This window comes from Staurois parvus, unplaced genomic scaffold (genome assembly GCF_062004578.1).
Source record: "Staurois parvus isolate SC_StPar_1 unplaced genomic scaffold, SC_StPar_1.0 ptg000673l, whole genome shotgun sequence".
Lineage (NCBI taxonomy): Eukaryota > Metazoa > Chordata > Amphibia > Anura > Ranidae > Staurois > Staurois parvus.
In genome coordinates this window covers 1,118,313-1,130,959 of record NW_028318469.1, presented here as the reverse complement: position 1 = coordinate 1,130,959, position 12,647 = coordinate 1,118,313, and the positions used below count along the sequence as shown (strand labels likewise).

The 12,647-nt window shown below is 39.7% G+C and overlaps 1 protein-coding gene across 1 annotated transcript in view; it reads left to right on the top strand.

The window, feature by feature from the left end:
• The window catches only part of POLE (DNA polymerase epsilon, catalytic subunit), a 128,357-nt gene that overhangs the window by 72,782 nt on the left and 42,928 nt on the right, over positions 1–12,647 (top strand). Inside the window, exons 26-27 of the mRNA XM_089652208.1 lie at positions 7,024–7,238; positions 12,061–12,163. Coding sequence (XP_089508334.1) covers positions 7,024–7,238; positions 12,061–12,163 — 318 coding nt within the window. The remainder of the gene's footprint in view (positions 1–7,023; positions 7,239–12,060; positions 12,164–12,647) is intronic.

The window sequence follows — 12,647 nt, the reverse complement described above, 5'->3', positions numbered from 1 at the left end:
GCAACAATTATTTTTTTCAGATCCTCAGAGAGTTCTTTGACATGAGGTGCCATGTTGAACTTCCAGTGACCACTATGAGAGAGTGAGAGCTATAACACCAAATTTAACACACCTGCTCCCTATTTACACCTGAGACCTTGTAACATTGAGTCACGTGACACCGGGGAGGGAAAATGGCTAATTGGGCCCAATTTGGACATTTCCACTTATGGGTGTACTCACTTTTGTTGCCAGCGGTTTAGACATTCATGGCTGTATGTTGAGTTATTTTGAGGGGACAGCAAATTTACACTGTAACCAGAAACCGGTGCTCAAATCTATTGCTCTGAGGAAGGGAGTTCGACTCCCGAAACACGTTAGCACTGTATCCAAGGACGCATGCTGTCCACAATTGGCACCTTTGACTTCTTGTCTGTTTTTATGACCTTTATGGCTTGTGAGTATGTTTTTTCATCTTTTTAATAAATTTATAGTTTATGCGTTAATGCACGAGGAGAGTGCGCTCTGTTTTGTTTTTTTTCTGCTAAATTTACACTGTTATGCAAGCTTTACACTCACTACTTTACATTGTTGCAAAGTGTTATTTCTTCAGTGTTATCACATGAAAAGATAAAAATATTTACAAAAATGTGAGGGGTGTACTTCTGTGAGATACTGTATATATAATATCACTATGACCTGTCTGTTGCCAGGTGAACCAATACCCATATATTATAAAAACAATATACATTTTGATACAGGTACAAATACATATCAAAAAAAGATAAGACACAAAGGGGACAAAAAAGAAGAGAAAGATGCATCTACTTAATGGTTGTTTAATAGATTAAATAAAATTTAATTTAATAGGTTAAAACAGGGTAAGCAGAATTACCCAAAAATATCATAGATGTGTTTACTTATTAACCCCTTCCCGCCGGCGCCTCCCAGGCCTTTAAGAGTTTCAGATGCCGGGAGGCGGGGCGGGTGGGGCATGGTTTAGGGATCATGTGACGCGTCGTCACGGCGGTCACATGATCGGGAAAGGTCCTGATTGAAAGAGCAGACCAGGACCTTTCCGTGAGTACCGGATGTGTGCTGGGAGCGCGCAGGACACGCGCTCTCAGCACATATGTTTTTTGTTACATGAAAGCAAATGTGCGGCCGCTCGGCGTCTAGGCCCAGATGCCGGGAGGCCGCACATTTGTGTGCGGCCAGCGTAAAGGGGTTAATAAAATAGTAGTAAGTAGAACCTGATATAAATATATAAAAAATATACTTGTATAAAACACATTTATACTTTTAAAACAAACTCACATTTATACTCCTGCATCTACAGTACTTACAGAATAAAACCGGGCAGACAAGATTACCCCAAAATATCAGATGTGTAACTATTAATAAGAAAATAATAAGTATAACATGATATAAATATATTAAAAATATACATGTATATAAAAAAAAAAAAACACATTTATACTTCTAAAACAAACTCATATTTATACTCTGTCTGGAGGGGACTTAAAGCGGAACTTCACCCTCTCTGTTAACATAAACTATTTTTAATCCTTATCTTGCTAGTATTAGTAAATTGATTGGAAAGTATATAATTTACTTGTTTCAAACTTTTTTTACATTTCTTCAGTTGCTTTCTGGTTTCCATGCCTAGGCACATGATGTCATACATGCCAGGAGTCTTCAGGTGGGGTTTTCTCAGCTAAGCACACCCTCCTGCTTGCATGCTTCAGTTAAGGGCAGATGGATTCCAGGAAGTAACTGTTACATGAATCATCTGCACTTACCCAAGATGGCCAAAGTCAGAAATTCTAGGGGGTGTTTTCAACATGATTTCTCAGCAAAATAAAACATGGAGACATGGATGGATTAGTGCGTTTGCTATAATTAAACATAATAGAACTAAACCGCGTTTTTGGTTTGTGGTTGTCAGATGCAGTGATTTTCCACTTTAAATAGCACCATACAAAATCACAAAGAATGGTGTTCGTGCCATTCATATTTAATTTAATAAATAACCATTAAGTAGATAAATCTTTCTCTTCTTTTTTTGTCCCCTTTGTGTCCTCTCATTTTTACATATGTATTTGTACTTGTATCAAAACGTATATTTTTATAATTTATTTCACATGTTCGAAAGAGTTGATGTATCTGTATTGGGCACCCGGCAACAGACAGGGCTATTTTATATATATGTCAATATTCCAACCCCCCTTCCCTTTTCGGACATCTTGCGATTCAGGGGAGGGCGCATTGTCCTGATTTATAGTGACGTTATAGTCCACGTCGCTTTCTGCTGGCTTCTGGAAGTGACGTGGCGTGACACACTTCCTGTTTACAGGTGTGTACGCCATAGCGGTGTGTGTTCCAGCGGCCATTGCTGCTACTTTGTCTCTATCTGTGGGTCCAGAATTTCACAGACGAGGTGATTTACATCATCCCACCGGGATCGGTTCAGTCATTCACGTGGGTTTGTAAGTGCACATTCACTGTGAGAGCACTCCATAAATGGATTGGTTAATTTTTAATCCGATTGAATGTTTGTTCTATGAAAAAAACTTGTTCTATTTTTTCTATATAACCTTTAACCTTATCTGATGCTGCAACATCCTGCCTAACAGAGGGGTGGAGCTATAGGGTGCCTGGTACATATATTAGGTGGCGAACTTTGTTGATTTGAGCTCTGAGGAAGGAGAAGGCGTGTGGGGATGTATACCTTGGTGTCAGAGGATGGAGGCAGATAAACCACTTTCGGGCCCCCACCTGTATTGTACTGCAGACGGGAGGCAGCTACAGGACCAGTGACATACCCGTAGATTGCTGGTCTTTTGCCAGCAGAGGCTGGCGCTGTGCCAGACACAGCAGAATGAGAATCCTGGTAATATGAACCCTGTGTTAGATATGCAATCACATGATCACAATGACACAGTTTGTATGACTCAATCTGATTCATAAAAGCTTTGCTTCTGTTCCTGGAGAGCTGTGATGGTCCACAGCTCTGACATGACACATGGGGCCAATCACAGCACCCTGTACCCTGGGATCAATGCTATTAAGGGTCTCTGGATGTCGGGAATCCCCCTGCTGGCCAAGGAAAAGTTTATTCTCATCAGAGTGACAGCTTGCCAGATGATCCACATAGGTTCAACTTTCTAGGACCAGGAGTGGTCTGACAACTCAAATGCGCATATTATGCGCTTTCTGGTGAGTGCATAATATTAGACACTTTTCAGCACGGAGTCAACCACGTTTTGCACGGTTTATTGGGACTATTGCATTATGTTATGAGGACACTTAAATCACTACTAAGCACTAGTAGTTCATCACGTATTACCTTATATGTTACTTTATATTAACCAATTGTAGAGCTGCATGTGTTGTTATTATAGTGTGAAGGTTTGAGGTTTGTGCCTTTCATGCCAGCTGCTTGTTATTCATCTCCAAGCGCTCGTTAATTATTCTTTTTACCCTGTACCATGTGACCAGCTGGAACCAATCACAGATCACTATTATATTGAACTCTTATGAACATGACACATTCATGATAGTTCAAAGCAAGGTCATGCAATGCAAAGTGTTACTATGGTAAGATTGCACTACTCTGACTAAAGTGAAAAAAAGAAAAGAAATAATGTTTTAAAAAATGTATTTATTTTTTTTTTACTTGCCCGCCAACAACATGTGGGCGAGCAGAAGCTCTGGGCAAAGAAACGTAAGAATAAGTTGTTTTTTTTTCTTTACGGGTGTGCAGGCACATGAGTGTGTGCCCCCTATGCCATCCAGGAAGAGAACAAACAAACACGACACTGAGTAAAAGCACTACATTTTACACACACGTTAGATTAGCACATTTGCCTCTTTGATTGCCCCTATTAACCCTTTGATCACCACGTCATCCAGCCAGTGCCATTAGTACAGTGTAAGTGTATAGAATTTTTCACTGATTACTGTCACTAGCGACATCAGATAGCGCCAGGGTCAGCTAGTTTTAGATTGCCCGCACACTATCGCACTCAAGCTCTAGGTTTCTGATCACCGCCAATACTAGTGTAGTGTTTGTACAGATCTATATATTGATCACAAACAGAACTATACTAGTGCCTCCTTTTTATAGTGTCCACCAAAACGCAGTTTTGGCAGGATCAGCCCTGTTCACTGCCAGCACTAGCGTTTAGCCCCTCCGCTGTTTTTCATGGCTGATTTGTATCAATTGATTGTAGACCAAAGCAGTTTATGCGCACAATACGACGACGCCCACCCAAATTCAGCTCTTGCCATATAATTTGCATGGAAACCTATCACAGTTTCCAAATGTAATACATTTTTGGGCCTCAACATGGGCATTACAAAAAAGAATGAATTGTGGTCATATTGGTCCACAGATCCAATTCATCATATGCCCATATTCTCTGCTATTACATATATATCCAACATTGACCAGCACTGTACTGGTTTGTTGCTGGACTTTTAGTGGTTATAGCGGGATGATGCCTGTAGCTACAGGCATCATCCTGATATTGTTTTTTTTTCAGCTGGAGGTTGGCTTTCATGTAAAAACAATCCTAGCTGCTAATCAGATGCTGGATAATTTATACAAGCAGCAGAAAGGGACTCCCGCCGCCTTCCAAGGTTTTCTTGGGCTTGACCATCCCACAGGGGAACCCAAAAATGCAGTCAGCAGTTCTGCTGGCTGGCAATAGAGCTGATCGGAGACTGGAATGCCTCCAATCATCTCTATGGTCTAAGAGACCGGAAGCTATAAGCATTTCATCATTTCCGTTGTGCCAGATATAAACAGCACCATTTTAAAATTGGGAAAGCATATGATCACACTGATCTTGGTGTGATCAGGTTCTTGAAGGGCAGAGGAGAGATCTGGAGTCTAATATACCCCAGATTTCTCAGAAAAGAGTGCCTGTCACAGCCTAATGCTATCACAAGGATATTTAGTTTTCCTGCGATAACAATTTAAAAAAAAAAAAAATGAAAGTGACAGTGTAAAAATATTAAGTAAAAAAAAGTAAAATAAATAATTAAGAAAAAAAAACATTCACCCCATCCCCGTGCTTGCGCGCAAAGGCACACGCAAGCAGCAGTTCCATGACAGTATGTAAACCGAGATTGCACCATGCATGTGAGGTATCACCACGAATGTAGTAATTCTAGCACTAGACCTCCTGTGTCTAAAGTGGTGACCTGTAAAGGCTTTTAAAGTGTCGCCTATGGATATAAAAAATTTACTTAATTTGTCGCTGTTGCCCAAGCATGTGCAGTTTTAAAGGATGTCATGTTTGGTATCCATTTACTCGGGGTAACATCATCTTTAATATTTCATCAAACAATTGGGCAATATATTGTGTTTTTGTGCATTAAAATTCTAAAAAGTGTATTTTTTTTCTTCAAAAAAATTGCTGCGCAAATACTGTGTCACATAAAAGTTTCAACACCCATTGTTTTATTCTCTAGGGCCTCTGCTTTAAAAATATATATATACTGTTTGGGGGTTCAAAGTAATTTTCTAGCGAAAAAAAAACCCAGTTTTTTTCAAGTTAACAAAAGTGTTAGAAAAGGCTTGGTCTTCAAATGGTTAGAAAAGTGGGTGGAGTGCGGCATAAGTTTCTAATGTTGGTCCTGAAATGCCAGGATAATAGAAGCACCCGCCCCCCCAAATGACCACTTTTTGGAAAGTAGACACTCCAAGGCATTTGTTAAGAGGCATGGTGAGTATTTTGCAGATCTCATTTGTTGCCACAAGTTTTTTGGTACGTTTTTGCTAAAAAAAAAAAAAAAAAAACAATAATTGCATACGTTAATTGTAGACTTTATAGCGGTACATTTACTGGAATTTTTATTTTTTTTTATACTAGTAATGGCAGCCATCAGCAACTTGTAGCGGGACTGCAAAATTGCGATAGACATTTTTTAACTAACTGACACTTTGTGGGAACCAGAGACACTAATACAGTTATCATACGTTAATTGTAGACTTTATAGCGGTACATTTACTGGAATTTTTATTTTTTTTTATACTAGTAATGGCAGCCATCAGCAACTTGTAGCGGGACTGCAAAATTGCGATAGACATTTTTTAACTAACTGACACTTTGTGGGAACCAGAGACACTAATACAGTTATCAGTGCTAAAAACATGCATTGATCACTGTACTAATGACGCTTGTTGGGCAGGGGTTAACATCTAGGGTGATCAAAGGGTTAAGTGTGTGTCTAGCTATGTGCTTGATGTACACTAGGTGTTCCTTTTACTTGGAGAAATGATGTATTGTGTTCTCAGCTCTGCAAACACAGGATTCATGACTATCCCCTGTCACAACAGAACTGTATCTATGTAAACACAGATACAGCTATGTTCTTCCTCCCTGACTGATGACCTGTAGGTGCCATTGAGCACATGGTTGCTGGGGTTTGTAGATTGTTTTTTGTGCTGTGACAGTTCACAGCTGAAGATTGCCTCCTGGAGTGCACGCAAGTCCCCAGTGTGGCAGAAGTGCAAAATGACGTTTATTTACGTGATTTTGCACAGGAATGCCACCCTGTAGCATTAAAACTGCTATAGGACCAAGGGAAAATGGTTAAGTGGCAATGCTCCAGGATTCTCACTGTAGAACTCGATCTGTGATTTTCCGCTGATTTTCCTCCCTCCCACCTGCCGCATGCAGTTGCATGGAGAGAAGAGCAAAACCATGCGGATCTGAAATCCTTGTGGCTTTCTGTCCTCTATTTGCAGGGTTGACAGTAACAGCTAGGCCGCTTTTGATTGGTCAGCAGGTTTTCTTTTTGTCAGTGACTGATTCAATTGTAAGACCTTTCAGTAATTGCTTGACATCATAGAGTGTCTAGCCCCCTCACCATCCATTTAGGCATCAGCCAGTGGAATTTTTTATATATAAATAAAAAATTGTATTTATCACTGTTGTAGGCATTGATTTAGTATTTTAGAGTGGTTTAGATGACTGGCCAATTTAGGATTGGATTTTTCAATATATGTTAATTTTTAGCTTCTTTCTTAAGGCTGCCAACATGCCAGACTCTGAGTTGTTTGAGTTGATCTCTGAGAATCGCTCCATGTCCAGACGACTAGAGGATTATGGAGAGCAAAAATCCACTTCTATCAGTACTGCCAAACGTCTTGCTGAGTTTTTAGGAGACCAAATGGTGAAGGATGCTGGACTTAGTTGTCGTTATGTTATATCTCGCAAACCTGAAGGGTCTCCTGTCACAGAGAGGTGAGATGTCACTCTTTTGTCATTTATTTGGTGGGTGAAAGAAGTATATTGGATCGATGGTTTAACCACATTAGAATGGAATATACCCATCCTAACCTTTTCCCAACTACAGTACCTTTTTAACAAAGCCTTGTAGCTATGCTGAAATATAAGATTAGTATGAAAATAGAAAGCATAATATTTTGTTTAGCAAATATAGCCCATATCACGTGATTTACACAAATAGAAAGTTTGGCACTTAAAATGTGTCTTCAAGAGGAGCACTTTACAGCTTACCCTGTGCATCCTGTTATAACCCTTAAGACACATGCAAGTGCCATACTTCTTATTTGCTCATGTAGTAAAGTATCATGGATGGCATCTGTGCTGCGTGCTCTGACTTGTCATGCTATGGCATAATTGTTTTAAATAAATACTTTATTTTAGACAGTTACCATAGACAAAGAAGTTAACAGGGTGACAAAGTGATAAACTAGTCAGAAAAGAGGTCAGACATCCCAGTCAATGGTACATGAGGTCATATACCATACTACCATAGAGGTAACATCTTACATCAGCTTATGAAGTAACCAGTCATCCCTCCTAGATCGTGGAGCATTATCCCAGACCCAATAGTAAATCATGAGTGGAATGACAAATGTAAGAGTAGACAGGTAAAGTAAATATAACAAAATATGTAAAAAAAGAAATCAAGGATGCAAAAATTGAAAACTAACCGTTTGTAAAAGAGACAAACCCCCAAAAATACGTCAAATATATTAATAGTATAGGTAAATAAAAGCAGACAAGTGAGCGCTAAAACATGAGCTGCTTACGTACCGAAAAGGCAACCAAAAAAACCTCCAAACCAGTAAGATAAGTAAAGGTGCAGCGCTAAGACACTGATGACCATCAAAAAGTATATGCAGTGCAAAACCAGTGCTAATGATGAACCATTCATAAATAAATATTTAAAATGGATTGCTATTATGTTAATAGTGGTAAAGTGATGATAATAAAGAACTGTCAGTGTCCATACAAATGATCAAACAATGTCCATAAAAGTGACAAAGTGCAAAATAAGTGCTAATGCAAAAAAAGTTCTAATAATGAATCATTCATATAACAGCAGTATAAAGTGCTAATGATCATAAAGTGGCAATTGTGAACAAATGACAATATCAGATTGTCAATATCATATAAAAGACAATTCAATGTCCATAAAAGTGACAATGTGGAGATCCAGATGAATATGATCTCAAGTAAGTGCTTCACATGCTAGAATGAATATTCGGTGATGTGCCAGGAATGTGGTAAGATTACGCACTCACCACATGCGTTATATTAATACGCATTCATAAGTAATGTGGTCAGCCGGAGGTCCCCTTAAGGATGCACACAGCCTGGTCTGGTCAGAAGGATCCCCTTCCCCTGGGTTATCTGCAGCACCTCAGCCGTCCTCTGTGATGGGCTCTGTGGGTTTGTTAGCTCATAAAGAGCCAAAGAAAAGGATGCCCATAGTGTAGTAATTTCTACAATAGTATTTATTTAATCCATCCGTAGAGTAAAAAAACTTGCTTTACTGCATCCTTAAGGATGCATCTGGTGAGTGCGTAATCTTACCACATTCCTGGCACATCACCGAATATTCATTCTAGCATGTGAAGCACTTACTTGAGATCATATTCATCTGGGTCTCTACATTGTCACTTTTATGGACTTTGAATTGTCTTTTATATGATATTGACAATCTGATATTGTCATTTGTTAACAATTGCCACTTTACGATCATTAGCACTTTATACTGCTGTTATATGAATGATTCATTATTAGAACTTTTTTGCATTAGCACTTATTTTGCACTTTGTCACTTTTATGGACATTGTTTGATCATTTGTATGGACACTGACAGTTATTTATTATCATCACTTTACCACTATTAACATAATAGCAATCCATTTTAAATATTTATTTATGAATAGTACATAGGTAAAGTCTGAGCATGTAGACCAGGGGTCCTCAAGCTACAGCCTGCGAGCCAGATACGGCCTCCCAAAGCCATTTATCTGGCCCACCAAAAAAACAAACAAAAAAAAAACAGACCGGCAAATAGCTAGGCTCCTCACGAGGACCCAGCGAGCGGCAGCCTGGAAGTCCCTGATTTCACCTGCTGCAGCCAGAGGAGCAGCAGGAGAGGAGGAGAACACACCAGGCACCAGGTACAGTGCATTGTGGTATCCAGTGTGTTAGTGTACAGTGCATTGCGGTGTCCAGAGCGTTAGTGTATTGCGGTGTCCAGTGTGTTACTGTACAGTGCATTGCGGTGTCCAGTGCATTACAGAGTACAGTACATTGCGGTGTCCAGTGCATTACAGAGTACAGTGCCTTTGGCGTCTAGTACATTAGAGTACAGTGCATTGCCGTGTCCAGTGCATTACAGAGTACAGTGCATTGCAGTGTCCAGTGCATTACAGAGTACAGTGCATTTGGTGTCCAGTGCATTTCAGTGTACAGTGCATTTTAAATATTGTATTTTTTTTTTCCACTACAAATAACGTGTGCGGTGCACATAGGAATTTAATATTTTTTTCAAACTATAGTCTGGCCCCCCAACAGTGTTAAGGTCCGTGAACTGGCCCCCTGTTTAAAAAGTTTGAGGACCCCTGATGTAGAAATTTTATTAGTTATTTTTGAGTTGGTTACTGAGGACATAAAGAAGGCTAATTTATTAAATACCTTCTTCAGCTCTGTGTATACAAAGGAAAATGTGGAGGCTAAATTCCTTAATGGGGTTAATATTGAAATAGCCCCAAAAGATACACAATGGCTCAAAACTGACATGCTCCAGGAACATTTAGACAAAATAAAGTAGAATAATGCACTGGGGCTAGACAGCTTACACCCAAGGGTCCTCAAAGAGCTGAGCTCTGTTATATGTAAGCCTTTGTTCCTATTTTTTAGAGCCCCCTTAATGACTGGCATGGTACCACTGGATTGGCGTGAGGCCAATGTGGTGCCAATATTTAAAAAGGGAACAAAGCCTTTACCAAGAAACTATAGACTGGTTAGTTTACCTTCTATAGTCAGAAAGATACTTGAGTTAAATAAAAGACCATATAGATAAGTTTTTGCTAGAAAAGATTTCAAGCAGTAGTCAACATGGATTCACAAAGTACTGAAGTTGTCAAACAAATCTGATTTCTTGTATGAGGAGGTAAGGAAAAATTTAGACAAAGGAGTGGCTGTGAACACAGTATACTTGGATTTTGCCAAAGCATTTGACACAGTTCTCAACACGTATCTAATCTTTAAATTACAGTCCACAGGCTTAGAAAACTGAGTTTGTAAATGGATAGAAAATAGGCTAAAAGACCATATTCAGAGAAAAGCACTTGATGATTCATACTCCGAATGGTCTTCTAGGTTTTTATTATTGTTCCTCAAGGTTCTGTTTCGGGGCCTTTACTTTTTAACATTTATAAGTGATATATAGGGTTTGGGATTAAAAATACATATTTGCAGATGACACCAAGCGATGCAGTGAAATTACGTCCTTAAGGGATGTGTCCGACTTACAAGCCAACCTCAGTGTACTATTTTATTGGGCTACTATGTGGACGTTCAGTTTAGTGTTGATAAATGCAAAGTTATGCACTTTGGGGCTGAAAACATGCATGAATCCTACATACTAGGAGAAAAGCTCGGGAGTCAATTGTGGTGATAGATCTGAGTGTTCTGGTAGAACATAGAATTTAATAATAGCATGCAATGCCAAGCTGCAGTTTCTAAAGCCAGCAAAATGCTTTCTTGTATCAAGAGGTGTAGGCTTCAGGGAGAAAGAGTGAGAGACATTTTGCCATAATGTGAGACAGAAAGCTGTTGATCTGTGAGATAAGTAAGGCTAAGGGTTCAAAACGGGGAATACAGGAGTATAGTTTGGATTTCAACAGAATGTCCTAATTTACTGGTACAGATGGGAGCTTCTTTTTAACTGCAACCATTTTTATCTAACACAAGCAAAAAGCGTTATTACACCCAAACATAAAAATGTAATATAGTGCAGCTTACCGATCCTTAGCTGTAGTGCCTACATTAGTTTTCATTTACATTCAGAATGGGTAGATTCCCTTTAAAGCAGATCTGGCTGTCCCTGGGATAGTTCATCCTGTCATGGAGAGCACGAATGTCTTGAACCTTGTGTTTCAGTCATGTTGGCTTATTAGAAGCAATGAGACAGATGTCTGCAGACTCTGGCTACATGCTTAAGTCACTGGTTTTGAGGGAAATCGCCCCTTCAGACCAATTCTTGACATAGTCTTTAGTGATCAGAGTACTTCCTACCTCAATGCAGGAAAGGGAGAAGGAATCCCACTCCCACTGTTCCTACAGACTCTGGCATTGGTTCTTCAGGTATCTTGTGTTCTAGATGGCTCCCAAATTCTTGGGTCTATAGCTGTTGTTCCCCCACTTTGGTCTGCTTTTGAACATTCTGACTGTTCCTAAAGTTCTGTGTCCCTCAATGGCTGATAAACAAAATGAGATTTTTTTGTGCTTGCTGTAAAGGACACAGGTCCTCTGTGTGCGGTGTTTCTTTCTTTCTTTCTTTCTTTTTTTTTTTCCCCCTTGCCTTTTAACCTTGCTTTCTTAGAAAACTGAGGCATACTGGGTAGAGGAGAGGTTATACTGGGAGCTGGCTTATTTTCAGTGTCCCAAGCTCCTGTAGGCAACAGTAGCAGCCAAGATGTGAGTGCTGATGATGATGTCAGAGGTACACTAGCTCATATTTGTAGGATATTTGCACTGAGCTTTTGTTTGTCATTTTTGTATTTGTCTTACTTTCTAGAGCCATTCCACTTGCAATTTTCCAAGCTGAGGTGGGAGTGAAGAGACATTACCTGCGCAAATGGCTGAAAAATCCTTCCCTGCAAGACTTAGACATTCGTTCGGTCAGTGATTTAAAGGCAGCTTTTTTTGTTTTTCCCTTAAAGGATAAGTTCACTTTTGTAAACATGTTACACCTCATATTTAGGGTGTAACCTGTTCAGCATCTGCCTGTTCTCCCCCCGATCCTCCCTTTGATAGCAGGCTGGGGACCTTCTTCCTGCACTGGCTGTCACAATTCAAAAAGCGCATGACCATGCAGGGCTTCGCTCCCGTGTCAATCTTAAACATAGTCCTTTGCGGCTGACCGCTTGTAGTTCTCAATGAACTATCAGGGCGCTCATGAGCGCTTTAGGTAGTTAATTGATCTTCCTGTCATTCAGTAACTGCCTGCCCACATTAAAGGTATGGGCAGACAGCTACACAGACAGTCTGCAGGAGCCTGACACTACACCTACAACCTGCTGATCACAGATGCATTGCTGTAGAAGCTCCCTATATATATGCAATTCTTTTGCATTTAAAAAATTTGCTTTTTTTGTATAAATT